This window comes from Hippocampus zosterae, chromosome 1 (assembly GCF_025434085.1).
Source record: "Hippocampus zosterae strain Florida chromosome 1, ASM2543408v3, whole genome shotgun sequence".
Taxonomy (NCBI): domain Eukaryota; kingdom Metazoa; phylum Chordata; class Actinopteri; order Syngnathiformes; family Syngnathidae; genus Hippocampus; species Hippocampus zosterae.
The window spans coordinates 4,071,351-4,088,701 of record NC_067451.1 but is presented as its reverse complement, the minus strand read 5'-3'; the positions used below and the strand labels follow the sequence as shown (position 1 = coordinate 4,088,701).

The 17,351-nt window shown below is 47.8% G+C and overlaps 2 protein-coding genes across 5 annotated transcripts; both read right to left on the bottom strand.

Moving 5' to 3' along the window:
• Window positions 1–263: 263 nt before the first annotated feature.
• LOC127599162 (C-C motif chemokine 5-like) lies at window positions 264–1,227 on the bottom strand. Its single transcript, XM_052062886.1, has 3 exons — window positions 1,059–1,227; window positions 869–980; window positions 264–786 (listed from the first exon to the last, which is right to left on the bottom strand). The coding sequence occupies exons 1-3, from the start codon at window positions 1,126–1,128 to the stop codon at window positions 693–695; spliced, it is 276 nt and encodes a 91-aa protein (XP_051918846.1). The 5' UTR covers window positions 1,129–1,227; the 3' UTR covers window positions 264–692.
• Window positions 1,228–1,372: 145 nt separating this feature from the next.
• Window positions 1,373–17,238, bottom strand: tbc1d14 (TBC1 domain family, member 14). 4 transcript variants are annotated; one of them, XM_052062393.1, is made up of 14 exons: window positions 16,681–17,238; window positions 14,952–15,645; window positions 11,357–11,480; window positions 8,173–8,297; window positions 6,400–6,482; window positions 6,188–6,305; window positions 5,997–6,103; window positions 5,383–5,463; window positions 5,212–5,300; window positions 5,054–5,125; window positions 4,423–4,551; window positions 4,229–4,338; window positions 2,652–2,910; window positions 1,373–2,577 (listed from the first exon to the last, which is right to left on the bottom strand). In XM_052062393.1, exons 1-14 carry the CDS (start codon window positions 16,727–16,729, stop codon window positions 2,521–2,523), a joined length of 2,097 nt encoding a protein of 698 aa, XP_051918353.1. In that variant the 5' UTR covers window positions 16,730–17,238; the 3' UTR covers window positions 1,373–2,520. The 4 variants fall into 4 exon arrangements, 3 of the variants coding, with proteins under 3 accessions (XP_051918353.1, XP_051918354.1, XP_051918355.1); XM_052062394.1 differs by lacking the exons at window positions 14,952–15,645; window positions 16,681–17,238 and adding an exon at window positions 12,530–13,050; XR_007961954.1 differs by lacking the exon at window positions 1,373–2,577 and having other exon boundaries at window positions 2,754–2,910; window positions 4,419–4,551.
• Window positions 17,239–17,351: the final 113 nt, after the last annotated feature.

The window sequence follows — 17,351 nt, the reverse complement described above, 5'->3', positions numbered from 1 at the left end:
GACATTAAACAGCTTGAAGCCTTTTTTTTTCACGAAGAATGACATGACAAAAACAGAATCATTGCAATTTAAGTACATCAACCCACCAGAGTTGCAGATGATTAAATTGATTAACATGTGCAGTTTACTACAGATGTCTTTTGTTCACCAAACTTGTCTGCATGTTTTGCTCATACCTTCCAGACCGAGTAGAACGTTTTTCATTCAAGTCATCATTAATAAAATTTCATATTAGAAATATTGCAAAACAATGATTTATACCATTTATTTGTAGCCGCACTTAAAAACCAGATAAGTCCCCCCGAATAAATTATATAAAATCATCCATCAGATGGCAGCATTGCCCAATTAGATTACGTTCAGGGCTACGTCAGCATGTACGTTTGTTACAAGTTTTTTGTATTATTTAAAAGCACAATTAAAGTAAATGTTTTGATTCCCTGCTTCAATTTTTTTTTTGGGCGGGGGCATGACTGATATGCCCCCTCGCATTCAATTTTACATGAATATGCATACAACCTGAAGAGTTTCTAACTATAAAACAAAAATCAGCGAGCGGCAAAGCCAAGTTGGCCTAAAACATAGCCAGACGCTCATGACTACTATTTTTTCTGCATGTAAGACCGTTAAAGCAGACTAAGCAAACGTGGACAAAGGTGCTTCACGAAACCGCAGGCGGGCAGCAGAACCTTTCACAGGATGGATTCGTCCAAAGACCTCATGACTTTTTTCACCCAGGAGAGAGTCGGATTGGCACAGATGTGATTGTTCTTTTTGGTCACCAGACTGCGAGGGCACAACATCGACAATGCTGGGAGAACATTTTGACATGCATTCATTGCAAGAAGAACAAGATGAAGAAACTTACATGGCTCCCATTAAGGGGCATCGGCCGTCAGTCATAAAATAGGACTCAAAGATTTTGGGGTTCAGTCTTCGTGGGTAGTGTCTAAAACAGCACTCTTCCGGACCGCTGGAATCTGGCAAATAAATAAATGGAAAGCACAATGAAACGCGTGGAAGGAGAAAGAACGCAAAGAGAAATGTTCAAGGCTCACTGTTGCCGACGACGGCCGAAATCGTCGCGGCTGCCAGCGCGCAAAGCAGAAAGACGCGAATGCTCCTCATGGTGTGCTGCTTTTGGGAGATCTTGATGATAAAAGTGGTCGTGGTGCTTCTAAAGATGCGGTCCGCATCACATTTATAAATACGACACGTCCTTTCTGCATCGTGGAAGAAGGTGGGCACTTGGGGTTTTGGTGCGACTTGTGACATCAACCTTTCCACTCTGCTTTCAAAGCTGCAGCGGAAATGAAATGCACTTGCGGTTCTCGCCCGCCTATGTCAGTACAATATAACAACATGCAATATTTTTGCAAGTCCTTTATTTGGTCAAATGACATGTTCCTTTTCCCTCCAGCAGGCCCAGTCCAAAGCAAGAAAAATCCAAACCTGAAGAGGACAGCAAAAAACAAAGACAGAACAGTGCAATCAAGAGTTTACATTCAATTCTGTGCCGATCTGATTTTCTTGGAACTTTTCAACCGGAGGCGGATCAAAAGAGCCAAAGTCACGTGTAACAAACGATTAGCCGAGGGGATCGTCTCATTCTGGAAATACGACACACACACACACACACACACATAGATAACCAAACTGAAAAGAGTCTGAGAAATGACTCACGATGCACCCGCAAGGTCAATGTGCAAAAAAGTGTTATTGCAGTTCTGCGGTGTGTTGCTGCGCTTGGGGGGGGGGGGGGGGGTGCAAAACCACATAGACTATATAGAAAGATAGAAAAAAAAAGACGTTTCCTGTTACCCCACAACATGTAGTCAAATGAGCAAAGAACGACAATCAAGTGCCCCCGGACGAAAAACCGAAACCCCACATACACACCGCCAATTTTGCACTAGATAACAGAAGTGTGCAAAATGGACAACAATGCCCGAGAAACCGCTTCAGTGAATAGTGCAACATCCTGAAATTAGCCGCAGAGATGAAGAAATAAGCCCCGACAGGACTGTGAGGATTTTGGTTTTCAAAATCCAAAGAAAAGCACCCGCGGCAGACAGCCCCCTTTCCTTTAAGTAAAGCCCCACCCCCGCCCCTTTTCACACAATTAAAAGACTAACAGGGTGAAATGTCGAATAATGTGAAGTCGTCAGTTACAGTATGTCCCACAAATATTGAAAGGCAGCTTCTGACCTCGTTTCCAGAGGATCTCGACATGTAACATTACAACACAACAAATCGGCTCCAGAAGATTCGTTGGGGGAGTCACCATTAAAAAAAAAACGTTAAAGAGGATTGAGTGACAAAGTGGATGCGATAACTGGCATCTGGGTGGTCCCACGGGGGTCCGGGGAGTGTGTCGTGTTGTGGCTCCTCTGCTGGGAAGTTTGTGAAGTATAAGGCACCCCCGCTCGGGTACTCACGGGTCCCCCCGTTGACGTCATCGTGGACGTCGCTCCATGAAAAGACACGAGTTCAGTCTTCCTGATGCTTGTCCACTGCAGGTCAGCGCTTCAGCACCGGACTGCCTCGCTCCGGATCCCTCTGTAACGTCTGCAGAACCTAAAAGGACACGGTGTCGTTAAAAATATCATAACTAGTAACAGTCATGATTCTCCTGGCGCGTGTTGGCCGACCTGCGCCCACTTCCTGTTTCGGCTGGTCATGTGGACGGCGGCGATGTGTTGGAAGAGCTGCTCGGCGGGGACCAGGTCGGGCAGGCGGGTGAGGAACTGGGCCATGTGGATGAAGTCCATGCCGGTCAGCACGTCCTGGAAGAGGCGCAGCAGGCCCAGCGCCGTGCGGAACAGGAACTCGTCGCCGTCTCGGCAGAAGACGTCCCACACGCGAGACGCCAGGTCCAGTGGCAGAGACTTACTGTACAAGGTGAAGATCCTGGAAGAGTGAGTGGATGCCGAGGTTAGTTCTTGGACATCAGCCAAAAAGACCTGATGTGATTATGTGATTTATTTATTTTTTTTTTTTACTGTATCGTGACAAAAGTCCCAACTCGTCACAAAATGAGTGCAATGTAGCACAAAATGACATATTACTGCAAATAGGGCGTGCCCGATTAATCGGCCAACATTAAAAACCTTTTATAAATGGCGGTTTTTTAACTTATTAATAAATTATAACACAAGACAAAAACAATGACAAACACGACCACCCCCCCCCAAAAAAACACAAAGAAAACAGAAAAATAGACAGATTTTTGTAGATGTTTCTGTTAAACAAAGACTAAAGAACAAAGTATTGTAAAAGAGAAACATTTTTCTATTATTATTGAAAATGAGGACCCCCCCCGAAAATTGTTATTCAAATCATGATATATTTCTTTGAATTAACTGGTTGATTAAGTGGACAAAAAAAAAATATATTGGTCAGCTGAAATGCCTCCCTGTGTGGAGTTTGCATGTTCTCCCCGGGCCTGCGTGGGTTTTCTCCGGGTGCTCCGGTTTCCTCCCACATTCCAAAAACATGCTGATTGGACGCTCTAAATTGTCCCCTGGTGTGAGTGTGGGTGTGGATGGTTGTTCGTCTCTGTGTGCCCTGCGATTGGCTGGCAACCAATTCAGGGTGTCCCCCGCCTACTGCCCGAAGACAGCTGGGATAGGCTCCAGCACCCCCCGCGACCCTAGTGAGGATCAAGCGGCTCGGGAGATGAATGAATGAATGAAATGCTTTGCTCCCCGCACATGCTCATGGCGCCTGCCTTGAAGCACTTCTAATATGAAGGAATTCAGTGGCACGGTTGTTTATATGTTTCAAGTGGAATCCAACCGTTTACTGCCAGTGACGTAGATGTACGTCACACACGTTTTCAACAAGTTATGAACAGACATCCCATATTTTAGAGCTCAAATTAAGTTCACTTTGAATGGTTGGAGTGCATTTTTAAAATTTCACCCAAAGGTCAAATGTCCCAAACATTTTGTGAGTATGACATTGAAAATCGCGATCGGCTACCAAAGAAAGGCGAATTAAGGACAGGAAAAACGGCGTGTTCTATGTGTCAAATTCGAAACGGAAATCTTGGAATTTTTAAAGTGACACGGACCCCCTGAAGAAACCCCCTCCCACCCGCGCAAACAGACATTTCCTGTTTTCTCAGAAGTGCCCGAAGGCAGACGCCATGAGCACGTGCGGGGAGCGAAGCATTTCAGTCAAGACTTTTGAAACATGAAAAAACACAAAAACAACAACAACTCACCAGTCGATCAAATAAATATCGGGGGTCAGGTTGTTCTTCTTGAAATGTGCAAAGAGCTTTGGTAGGTTTTCTTCAAAGAACACCTCGAATGCAGCAAAGTACGTCAACATCTGCGGCCACACGAGAAGAAAGACGCGTCAGGACTCCGCCGCGTCCGCCAGGCCAACCGTGATCGTATCTTCTCGTGCACCGACAAGGCTGTGGTCCACTCGGAAGAAGGCCATCTGACAAGGTTTGTTGAGCAGGTTGGCGAACGCGACGAAGGCATCGGCCGTGTCCAGGTTGAGGATGAGCACCGCCGCGATGAACGACATTCCCTGCACCTGCAAAGGTAAACCCACACGTAGCGTACCGTAAGGAATCTGAAAAGTGGCACTCGAAGTCTTTACGACTTACAGGAAACCATCTGCCCACTACGGCTTTGGTTTCAGTTGCACTCGGTGGAAACCGATCACCTCAGAACTAAGTGGTTCTGATCACCCACATGATATGTCGGGGGCGAGGTGACGCTGCCCTCTTGAACTTTCACAAATGCGGGGCGGCTTTCAAACGACAATATCGATACGGTGTTGGTGTGATCACAGACGGCGATCGACATGCAGACGCTCAAAACCGCTCAAGTAAGCTAGAAAAATGAGACTCCTTGTACACGCAGAGGATAAAGAATACATGCCGGCATGTGTTGTCGTATGCTGCCTGCATGCGCGGATACTGTTTGTTGAAATAAGAGAAGCCGTACTGGACGTTAGAGAAAATAAATTTGGCCAACGACAAAACCAGAAAATGCCGACTCATGCCATTTTAAGCTAGCAAGGTGCCACTTACATAGCCGACATCCGGCCGGTAGCAAGTGTAAGCCCCCAGAATGCTGTGCAGCACGTCATGATAGGGTCCGCCCTAAACGACAAAAAAAACATTACGCTGTAAACGGGCGGTCGGGTGAACAAAGTTGCCCCATGGCAAGTGTCGTGCCTCCCACCGACCTGCTGGAAGATGCACAACTGTGGGAACGTTCTCGAGATGTCCAGCTTGATCAGCTCCAAGCTCGACTCCCGATTCGACGAGCCCGAATCTGGGGCGGGGCGGCACGACATCACGACAAAATGTCACAAGACTGGCGGGCTTTTTGGGTGGTGCGAGTGGAGCGTCCATACCTTGGCTTTCAGCCTCCGGTGCGTTGGCTGCTGTGCTCCTCCACTTTTCTTTGGCCCGCGCCAAGCAGATGTTATAAAGCTCTGCGGAGGCCAATAAACGGACGGTCATTAGCGTGATATGGAGCTGCAAATGTACCGCGTGGACTTTACTATCAGTCTCCGCTGATCAATAAATCTTGTTCGATCTCAGGGACGGCGAGCTCTTCCGCTCGTAGCCCTGAGGTGGCTCAGCACACGGACGTAGGCAAAAAAAAAAAAAAAAAACGTGACCATGGGGAGCATGCTTTTTCTTGCCGTACGCGGATAAAATGTAATTGCACATCCACTACAGTAGGTGGCAGTGGTGCTCTCGTATACTGTATTTAAATTTCAGGCAAACGCGCTTCCAATCTTTGTTGCTACAGACGAAAAAAAAGTGATTCAAAACAAAACGCTAACGGGAAATTAGCATCGACTTCGGGAGTGATAATAAAGTTATTGTTCGTTCTTTTTTTTGTGGTTTTCTTTCATATTAATAAGCATCTAATGCAGTGGTTCTAAACCTGGGTTCAATCGCGAACCTCTTGATAAAATTGCATTGTACCGCGCTGGAAAGTCGATTTGAGCAGCAGTACCATGAGTGATGTTAAGTTCGTTGCCCACGGCCAGGCTCCACACTTTGCCCCTGACGCTGGGGGGGATGCCCTGCCACCACAGGTCCCTCACTCGTCGCGACGTGCACCTGCGGAGGACGGGTAGCGCAGAGGTCAAAAGGTGGACCCGAGCCACTGCCGACGAGCTCCCAAATGCGATCGACGGGACTAACATGGCGCTCCAGTTGGGCAGGATCTCCTGGTTCCACGTCTGCGCGGCCGAGCCGATGCTCTCCTCCAGCTTGCAGCGCTGCTCCAACTGCTTCTTTCTCTTCTGGGCCTCCTTCAGCTCTACGACGACGGCGACAAGCACGACGGGGAGGCATGACGAGACACGACCGGGAAGGATGTGAGAGAGTAGAAAAGTGCTGAGTGATCATTTTACCTCTCTTCTTGGCCTGCGCCACCATCTCTTCATATTGCTGCCTGTGTTTCTCGGCTTCCTCGGCCGGCTTCGCCGGAAGATTACTGGAACGCATTTGTACAAATATAGTGGGCTTTGGGGCTGCATTACACAAACAGAAGCGGCAACAGGAAGTGTTTGTTCTCTTCTTCTACTTTCAAAAAAAAAATGCAGCAGAATGATCCCTGGTTACAATGCAAGTGTTACATATGCTTTGTATGTGTTGATGCTCCGCGTGATTAAGGGCAAGTCACCAAAAACCTTTATTTACAATATTATGTGCTGTGCCCCCCCCCCCCCCCCCCCAGCACCCCGCTAGTCTAAAAGCAGCATTCTGATTCATGTTGTGCTTGTGGAATGTGACGCATTCAACCATATTTCTCCATTTCAGGGGGGGCAGCCATTTTGTACTGCCAGTCATCTGGACGCTTCGTGACCACAAAAACGCAAGTCTGGCACGTCAACATTTTTGTTCGTCATGCCGCATAATGTGATGACACATGTCATGTCGGGCGGCCCGGTGATCCAGTGGTTAGCGCGTCGACCTCACGGTGCAGTGGTACCGGGTTTGATTCCAGCTACGGCCTTCCTGTGTAGAGTATGCATGTTCTCCCTGGGCCTGCGTGGGTTTTCTCCGGGTATTCGGGTTTCCTCCCACGTTCCAAAAACATGCACGGCCGGCTGACTGAACACACCGAATTGTCCCTAGTTGTGAGTGTGAGCGTGGATGGTTATTCGTCTCTGTGTGCCCTGCGATTGGCTGGCAACCGGTTCAGGGTGTGCCCCGCCTACTGTCCAATGACATCTGAGCTGGGCTCCGGCACGCCCCGTGACCCTTGTGAGGATAAAGTGGATCATAAAATGGATGGATGCGTTACGTCGTCTTTCGAGGGACTGGGCGCGGCACGCACGGTCACAATGTGTGTACAGTGTACCGATGACAGACAGACTGACGGACTAGCGATATTTACTAACGGAAGCACGGTTAAAATAACATGACCACAGTATGGTTCGGATTGAAAAAATTATGGGAGTGACGATGGCGGACGGGCACCCAGGCCGCTGACGGATGCCGGCCCAACAAAATTTGGTCAATTGCCCATGTCTGTTCCATATACAGTGTTCCCTTCATGGCGGCCCGGTAGTCCAGTGGTTAGCACGTCGGCTTCACAGTGCAGAGGTACCGGGTTCGATTCCAGCTCCGGCCTCCCTGTGTGGAGTTTGCATGTTCTCCCCGGGCCTGCGTGGGTTTTCTCCGGGTGCTCCGGTTTCCTCCCACATTCCAAAAACGTGCGTGGCAGGCTGATTGAACACTCTAAGTTGTCCATAGGTGTGAGTGTGAGTGCGAATGGTTGTTTGTCTCTGTGTGCCCTGCGATTGGCTGGCAACCGATTCAGGGTGTCCCCCGCCTACTGCCCGAAGACAGCTGGGATAGGCTCCAGCACCCCCCCGCGACCCTAGTGAGGATCAAGCGGCTCGGAAGATAAATGAATGTTCCCTTCATTCTGTTTTGTTTCGTGTGTAGTTTTAGAGCAATAATGGGAGCGCTGGAAGTTTAAGAGCGTTTAAAAATGTTTCTGGGAGGTTCACTGTAGTGTTTCGAAGACCACGAATAAGACTGGTGAGTTTTGATTGAGGTCAAAAGGTTCATGCAGCAAAAATGGGAAGAATGGGGGGAATGTGAAGATAAAAGAACGACTATGTATACTTTCATCATCAAGTCAAACTGATAGCAAACCCGGTGTGTTTACATACGCGGGTCTGTCCTCCAGAATGAGAGCGGTGGTGGAGAGAGGCTCAAAGTCCAGGTTTTTCCTGACATTCTGCCTGGGGGACGTCAGATTGCTGTGTCCAGCTCTGCCAGTCTTTGTTTCATATTCCTGACAAGGGAAAAAAAAAAATGACAGAACGCTTGTTATCATTCATTTGAGAGTTTCTGGTGTCCAACATATGACGAGAGGCCAGCACCAGGCCGTAAATAGGTCAAAATACGGTCACACACACACGCACATCGCCGTGTGTGCGCGTCGCTGTTTAATAATACAGATAATACATAATATTCCATCCATCCATCCATTTTCCGAACCGCTTAATCCTCACCAGGGTCGCGGGGGTGCTGGAGCCTATCCCAGCTGTCTCCGGGCAGTAGGCGGGGGACACCCTGAATCGGTTGCCAGCCAATCGCAGGGCACACAGAAACGAACAACCATTTGCACTCACACTCACACCTAGGGACAATTTAGAGTGTTCAATCAGCCTGCCATGCATGTTATTTTTGGAATGTGGGAGGAAACCGGAGCACCCGGAGAAAATCCACAAAGGCCCGGGGAGAACATGCAAACTCCACACAGGGAGGCCGGAGCTGGAATCGAACCCGGTACCTCTGCACTGTGAAGCCGACGTGCTAACCACTGGACTACCGGGCCGCCTTACATAATATTTTATTTTATTTTTATTATTATATTATTTTATCATTAATATTTTATTATTATTAACATAATAATACAGCTGACCGACCATCAACTTAACGTGCCGACACTCTCAACGTGCTGATGATCCAAGACTGATGAAGTTAATTCGATGGATTTATTGTATATGGCCAGGCTTGGAGAGGAAACGACAGAGCACAAATCTTTGAGGGGGTACCATAAAAAAATTAAAAAAAAACTTGAAGAGGGATTTAAAAGCAGCCATAAAAATCTTGTGAAGCACTTACCATGGGCCTACAGCCAAATAGTAGATGCATTGTAAAACGAACCGCGTGCGCTTTGACGCCAACACGTGAAAAGCGATTCGAAAACAAAAACAAAGGCAGGCCCAGATTCCATGAAATGTTTTTTTTTTTTTTTAAGAAATTGAGATTATTCCTCAGTGGCGCCTATTGGTTTCATTTTAGCCGAAACTGCGTTTTTTATTTTTGCTGACGTCCGAGTCATCCACCTGCTCCCTGCTACGAGCAACACAAAGCGCCTACCAGGAACCTCAAAAGGGGCTATTGTGTGAAATCAAGAGGCATCCGTCCGCCTGTCGAACGAGCGAAAGAGGCCGCCGGCTCGCGCCCGCTATCACATTGCTAGCTCACCATGAACACAGCCGTTCCGCGCGCAACGACGGTCCTCCGGGGTGTCGGGGAGGGATGATCTGGGAGTTTGCGTCTCCGCCGAACATTAGCCGAACGTCATGGCTGCTCCCGACGGGGCTCGCTACTGGCGACGGTGCCCACGAGGGCCGGCGGAGGGGTGGGCGAGGGACAAACGCGGCCGCACGGCGGCACCCATTTGCGCGGCGGCTCCCTTCCCCCCTCCCCGGCTGTCTGGAGAGGGATGCTCGCGCCAGCTGTTCCGCATAAGATCTGGAGCGCACTGCCGTGTGTGTGCGCGCGCGTGTGTGTGTGTGTGTGTGAAAGGCTCTGGGTTCTGCGGTGCCCTGCCAGTCTTTCTAATCAATCCCAAAGAAACAGATCATCGTTCCCGACGACGATATCGCTCCATTTCAGATGGATTTGGATTGTTGAAAAATAAAAACGGCATCGTTGCTTTCTTCAAGAGGAAAAGGTTGTGCCGAGTGCAAAGCGCCACAAAAGGTTTTTTCCAAGCCCGTCTTGAAAGCAGCAGCAAAACAAAAGACTTGACATTGGAGCTTCCCCCCCCCACCCCCCCATCCCCTCCTTAACCGATTCCGCAGCTCGGATATGAGGTTACAGCCACGGATCAGGTTGTGAAGCACACGTGTGGATCCTGCCTGTAAGCCTTTCGCTGCCCAGATCGAACTCTGAAAATGCTCAGGGTGGTGCGACAACAGCGAGTCAGAAGGACATGCTGACGATTTTTTTTTTCTTCAAAGCAGACATTTTGATATTAAAAGTGGTGAAAAGCGTATTTAAAAAGTACATCTACTTGTTGTTGGTTAGCACGTCGGCCTCACAGTGCAGCGGTACGGGGTTCGATTCCAGCTCCGGCCTCCCTGTGTGGAGTTTGCATGTTCTCCTCGGGCCTGCGTGGGTTTTCTCCGGGTGCTCCGGTTTCCTCCAACAGTCCAAAAACATGCATGGCAGGCTGATTGGACACTCTAAATTGTCCCTCGGTGTGAGTATGAGTGCGGATGGTTGTTCGTTTCTGTGTGCCCTGCGATTGGCTGGCAACCGATTCAGGGTGTCCCCCGCCTACTGCCCGGAGACGGCTGGGATAGGCTCCAGCACCCCCCGCGACCCTAGTGAGGATCAAGCGGCTCGGAAGATGAATGAATGAATGAATAAATATGATGCGGCGGCCCGGTAGTCCAGTGGTTAGCACGTCGGCTTCACAGTGCAGAGGTACCGGGTTCGATTCCAGCTCCGGCCTCCCTGTGTGGAGTTTGCATGTTCTCCCCGGGCCTGCGTGGGTTTTCATCGGGTGCTCCGGTTTCCTCCCACATTCCAAAAACATGCGTGGCAGGCTGATTGAACACTCTAAATTGTCCCTAGGTGTGAGTGTGAGTGGTTGTTCGTTTCTGTGTGCCCTGCGATTGGCTGGCAACCGATTCAGGGTGTCCCCCGCCTACTGCCCGAAGACGGCTGGGATAGGCTTCAGCACCCCCCGCGACTCTAGTGAGGATCAAGCGGCTCGGAAGATGAATGAATGAATGAATCTACTGGTTGTGGAGATGTTTAACCCTTTCAAGGACTGCGGGTACTACAGTGGATGGCTAAACATCTCATTTTAGGTTCCAGGGTGCATGAAAAGGTTCGAGAAAACGACACCGTTATGTTTTTAAAATGTTGCTATTTACAAACCTTATGCAACCTTACGATGCCCCAGCTGACAAAGTCCTTGCATAATTATTTTATCTCGAGCGAGGAGTCGTAAATAGTCCTTGGCATTTATCAACGACAGCGTGCTGGACAATGAGAAGCGATGCTTTCATCAGCAATCGGGGTCCGACGGAAGCAAGCGTTCGTTACCTTCTGTATTCTTCTCGGGTCCTTGACGGGCCCCTCGCGTGGGGGCACCTTCCCAAACAGCTTCCATCCAGCATCCCGCTGTTCCACCGAGCGACTGTCCTTTACTTTCCTGGCAAAGAGGCTCCTGGAAAAAAAAAACGCACACACAATGCAAACTTCTCGGTTCAGACAAGCTGACGTCATGTGAGATACCGCACCCCAACTCCATAATAATAAAAACAGTCAGCCCGAGTGTGTCCATTTGCCTGTTTTTGCTTTCATGTAGGCGTCACACAAGTATAAGTGAGGGCTTCCACTCCCAAGTGTGAACGGGAAGTGGGTGCAAAAAGCAAAGTCCAATTAGAGCGATTAACAAAAAATAATGAAAAAAATACAACAACGCTATGGTTTTAATGCACTGACCTCATGCTTATTTATCCAATCAAGACTGACTTTTACATAGCAAAAATAACCCCCCCCCCCCAAAAAAAATAGACATTTACATGCGAGAGGCTTCATTCGTTTTCACGTGGAGCCTATTGACCATTGTCGAGTCTTGAATTGTTAATTGGACCGATCACGCAAGATACGTTTGGGCCAGCGGCTGCTGTTCTTCTCAAGCATGCAGATTTGAGTGAAGATGATGATGATATCACGTTACATCATGCGCTCTTTGACAAAGGTTTAAAATAAAAAAAAAAACAGTAGGGCATGATGCAGTGAAGAGATGAAAAGGACTCTTTAAAAACATTTAAGTCTTTAAAGTGATCAATGCCCGTCTTTGGACTCCACCGGGAGCGGCAAAGCCATATCGGGCACTTTTCATTCAATGCAAACGACAAGCGTTTGCTATCTGTGACATATTCCGCTTTTTGCGTACAGAACAAATGTTGACGGAGCTATTTTGCGCCTTTAGATTCATGGGCGCAGCGCTTCGAGTGGAACAGTAGGCGAGTCCGGCGCTGTCGCGCGAGCACGACGATGACAAGCAGTGAGAAGATGAGAGAAGGCAAAAAAGGTACGTCGAAAGTTCAACGCGCTGCTAGTGGCCGCTACGGTCAAATCCTGACAAGAGTGTTTGAAAACCCAGCGGCAGTCCCCCCCCCCCACACACACTTTATCAACCTGCGATTAAATCAAGAGTCTGAGCCAAACACAAACCATGATTGAAATATCCACAAACCTCCCTCCTACCTGTCAATGTACAAAAGAAGCGAAGGGGCCGTCATCCTGCTCTGACACAACCTAAAAGGCTCAAAGTCGTGTCCTCCAAAGTCGGGCGCGAGGACGTCGGGTAATGCCTGAGTGCGTAGCCAGAGGTGCGCATGCCGGAGTTTTGGCCCGGGGAGTGATCGATATCACCAAGGAACATTTCACACCTCGCTGCTCCACCCTTTGCGGCGGGCGGGTGGAGAAGTCTGAAGGGCAGCGAGGGGAATGTGTAACTTCACAACGTGAATGACTGATAACGACACAATGCCGCTGCATGGGAGCGCGTTGGCACCAGGAGCCGCTGAGTGGCTCCGCCGTCCCAACCAGGACAAAAGCAAGAAGCCATGCTGCCAACCATAACCAGTAAGTGTGAAAGGATTTGCGGCGATTAAGCCGCTGCGCCGAGATTAAAATGCAGGAACAGGGTTTGCTGACTTCATTTGGTGCATGTGAAACCGGCATTTTTCGTCACATTCCTTCGCGACGTGCTTTGTTGTCTACCTTTAAGCGATAAAACATTTTAAAAAAATTAATCATGTAACCGGACGGCCCGGTAGTCCAGTGGTTAGCACGTCGGCTTCACAGTGCAGAGGTACCGGGTTCGATTCCAGCTCCGGCCTCCCTGTGTGGAGTTTGCATGTTCTCCCCGGGCCTGCGTGGGTTTTCTCCGGGTGCTCCGGTTTCCTCCCACATTCCAAAAAAAAATATGCGTGGCAGGCTGATTGAACACTCTAAATTGTCCCTTGGTGTGAGTGTGGGCGTGGATGGTTGTTCGTTTCTGTGTGCCCTGTGATTGGCTGGCAACCGATTCAGGGTGTCCCCCGCCTACTGCCCGAAGACAGCTGGGATAGGCTCCAGCACCCCCCGCGACCCTAGTGAGGATCAAGCGGCTCGGAAGATGAATGAATGAATGAATGAATAATCATGTAACCCATACAGGAAGTGTGTCGTTGGGATGTACCACGCCAAATTGTGCTTATAAGGAAAGAAACCGTATGGACACATTGCGGGTTTGTTGGATGGAGAGGATACCCGCCAATGTACCTGTGCCTGCGCTTGAAGTTTTTTTCTTTGCTTCCACATGGATCGTTGGAGAAAATGTTCACCAGTCGGGAAATATAATATCTTCTGGCGTCCAATAAGGTCAATCTTTCCCTCCTTTGGGTATTGTTTACCGTTAGTTTTTAATCAAATCTTTGTTCTCTTAAATTAGATGGAGATGATGAGCCAGTGCCACACCTTTATCATCTGGTACTTAAATATTTATATCCACCGACTTCATCTGTTCGCTGTGAACGAGTGTTTTCTAAGGCAGGGGGAACTCGTGTCCAAGAGGAGAAATTGCCTTGTAGCAAAGACACTTACAAAATATTTGTTGCTCAATAAAAATGTATGAATGAATGAATGAATGAATGAACGAATCGATTGTTGTTGTTTTTCTTTCAGATGATTGAACACTTTGATACACAAAATCCTATACATGCTGTAAGGAAAATGCTTTACCTCTAAATGTTATTCCGGAAATATTTGCTATATTTTGCATACCAACTCATTTGAGTATTTATCGAAATTTTGAACCCTTCTCACAAAGAACTCGACAAATGAAATTCGACAATGATGAGATCATATTTTAAGTAAAAAAACTAGCAATTCAATAAAGTTTAAATATTATTTCGCAGGCTACTTTTGAGTATACAGTATGAAATATTTTTTTTTTACATTTAGTTTACTTGCAATGATTTTCGATGTACAGCAGAGGTCACTATTGACTGACCAACACAGTCTCAATACAGTGTCAACACAGTTTCGCAAAACACTCCTTGATGTATCATCTACCCATCAGTTCTTGTTTTTTGGAAATCCTGAGGTGTTTTTTTTCCCAGACTCCACGGGAGCATAGTTTGGAAGTTCCCCCCCACCCAACACTTTCTCATCCCATGTGTTTTCCACTTTTTATCTATGAGTTTGGGGTGCCATCTGGTAGGCCGTCAGATTCCCCTTCCTGTCTCCCCCGTTTTCGGGGTCTTGGATGGGTTGAAACTGTAAAATTTCATTGCTCTGCACTTACGACGTGCAATGACAATAAGTTAAATTCAATTCCATTCCTGATCCTTTGCAAAAAAACAAGTCATACGACTGATGTTTACTGACTTACAGTAGCTGTGAATGTTGTCTTTGTTAGTGTCTTCATGACTGTATGATACTGCCTCTCGGTGGCAAAGTCACACACCCCAGAAGGAGTCGCAATTTAATTCACCGTGATTCACAAACTGCAAAATCCTGTTTAATTAAGGTGTGACCAGGTCTCTCTATCACCTTTTGCGGGTGCATATGAAACATATTTCCCTCGAGAAACGAGGATTTACTACAGACTCGATTTACAAGTCTAGTAAAAGAGACTTACCCGTTGAACAAGCTTGCGAGAGATCCCAGTTTCTTTTGCCTGCCATCCTCTTCCGGTCTCATGACTCCAGGTGGACTGGTTTGCATCGGACCCCTGAAGTCCTTGGAGCACGAAGCAAGCGCAACATCGGAGAAGGGAGCAGTGCAGCTGTCATCCGTCTCCAGGGTGACAATGGCGCTCGAGTCGGAGGTGACAGTGAAATGTAAGATGTCTTCGTTGGACACCGAGAGCTCCGTGCTCATGCTGGACACGCTGCACACAGAGACGTCGTCGCTGCGGTTCAAGGTTCGATGGCCTGCGGCGGCTCCGGGCAATCTGAGGCCCGGGCTGAAGAAGCGGGTGGCGTCAAAGCCGCTACGTGGGAAGCTGGACGACTTGGGCACGCCGTTGCTGTCGGAGGAGTCGTCATGTAATGTCAAGGTAGCGGGAGAGTCTCCCCCGGAGACATCTGGAGGGTTGAGCTCCAAAGTTGGGATACCAGAATCCTGGGAAGTCAGACTGTGACTGTCCATGTCGAGACTGAGCTTCTCCAAGTTGCCGTACAAAATGGAGGTTGGGGGGGTGCATGGTGTGGATTGACCTTGGAGGACCAGGCCTGGATCTGAGACATGCTGCTCGGAGAGGTTGTGATGACTGGAGAGAGAGGAGCCTTTTACTTCACAACCGTTCTCCACAATAGCTCCTCGAAAACCATCTGTGAAACAGACATTTTCATTGAAAGTTTGAATAACACAGTCTCATATCTGTAATTTAGCATCAGCCTAGCCTACAAGACCAAAAAAAGAAATATACATAATATTTGTGATACATTTGTTGTAATATTTATTTATTGCTTCCATTTGTTAATACAAATAAACGGAACGGGAACCGTGAAAAAAAATATTCGCACACCATTCACAATAGAAATATAGAGGGGGAAAAAAAATCTCAATTCGATCATTTTTCAAAATGTCTCAGCCCTACTGCTAACCCATAGCCGAAACAACCGTTGACTTCTAACGCTTAGCATCGATAGTTGCAGAGTTATAACCCTTGACGCAACCATATTTGAACACTCAATGCGGACATACGCGTAGACAAATATCACAACGCTCACGGGCGTCTTTATTCTTTGCAAAACGCGCATAATATGACAGCGGTTTACTGAGTCGCAGTCGCTCGATACATTTCCATGGCAAATGATTTAACATTCACGTATTTGGCGCTATTAATACCTTGACTAAACATTTTAATCCATTCATTGACCAAACTTGTAATTTCATAAAGTTCCCCGTTCAAATTAAGTGAAATGTCACGTTATATGCCTTCTTCTTAATAAGGTAGTACTGTGTTGTATGAAAATAAAAACGTACACGATACAAAAGAACAAACTGGTTTTACAGAGTCTAATTACTAGTATTGCAGTATTCACGAGTTGGTCGTATGTCAGGAAGTCAAGAGCTGGAGTTTGGTTGGCTGAGTAAGTACCGGTACCCAAAAGCAGATTCTTGAGAATGTGTTCATATTGTCTTTCACAGTTTGTCCCGTTCTTTCTTTACCTTTGGGGTTACATGAAATGCGTATTAAGAAGCTTTTACATCACGTGCATTGCTTTAATCTTAATCTATGCAAGCTATTAATAGTTAATTAATGTCTACCTGTATTAGAAAATGGGTTGCAATGTTGTCTGTGTAAACAAGAGTGTCAAAGTGTGACAAGTGTGTGAGTTTAGTGAGGCAAAACAACCTACCACCGTCGCTCTCTGTCCGGCCCCGGTCACAGGGGGTCAGGTTCGCCATGGGGGCCGCTCGAAGCTACAGGTGGCCGGCTGCCGTCTGCGTGTCGGAGCGCTCCATGGTGATGCGGCAACCACTATCAGCTCCCCGGCTTCTCCTCAATGCAGCTCGGCGTGGAAAAAAACATGACCGCCCCGAGGTCATCTAGCGTGAGAGGGGAAAAAAAGAAAAGAAAAAAACGGACTCGGAACGGAACTCACTCGCACCCTGAGCCCACTTGTCTTTCTGCGTTTCCTGACTGGAACCGAAGTGAGGGTGGACGCTCTCGAACGGGTATTACGACCACGGTTCGGTGAGCAAGGGAAATGAAGAAGTTTAGTCGCTTGAGTTGGCATCTTGTACCTGTCTGCCCGTTTCCGCCGCCATTTTAAAACAAACTTGCGGCAGAGAGTAATCGAGCCCTGAGTGTTGACGTCGGATGAAGTCACCTGTCCATGACACAAGACATAATCAATCGACCTCCCAAACTACGAGACTCCATTGCGACGCTCTTGAGATTCCATTTTTGTTTTTATTCGGACTGGTGCCTTGTTCTATTTCACGACTGGCCAGAAAATAGCTTTTCATAAAAAAAAATTGTTAACCTCAGTTTTTGTTCCTAACTCTTCAAGTTCCCGTTTCTTCG

Coding starts and splice junctions, on each gene's coding strand:
- LOC127599162 (XM_052062886.1), bottom strand. CDS start 1,128: ATGAGGAGCATTCGCGTCTTTCTGCTTTGCGCGCTGGCAGCCGCGACG. Junction 981..1,058: donor TTCGGCCGTCGTCGGCAACA/GTGAGCCTTGAA, acceptor TTTATTTGCCAG/ATTCCAGCGGTCCGGAAGAG. Junction 787..868: donor TGCCCCTTAATGGGAGCCAT/GTAAGTTTCTTC, acceptor GTGCCCTCGCAG/TCTGGTGACCAAAAAGAACA.
- tbc1d14 (XM_052062393.1), bottom strand. CDS start 16,729: ATGGCGAACCTGACCCCCTGTGACCGGGGCCGGACAGAGAGCGACGGT. Junction 11,481..14,951: donor CTCGCAAGCTTGTTCAACGG/GTAAGTCTCTTT, acceptor TTTTTTTTCCAG/GAGCCTCTTTGCCAGGAAAG. Junction 6,104..6,187: donor CTGCCCAACTGGAGCGCCAT/GTTAGTCCCGTC, acceptor CGTCCTCCGCAG/GTGCACGTCGCGACGAGTGA.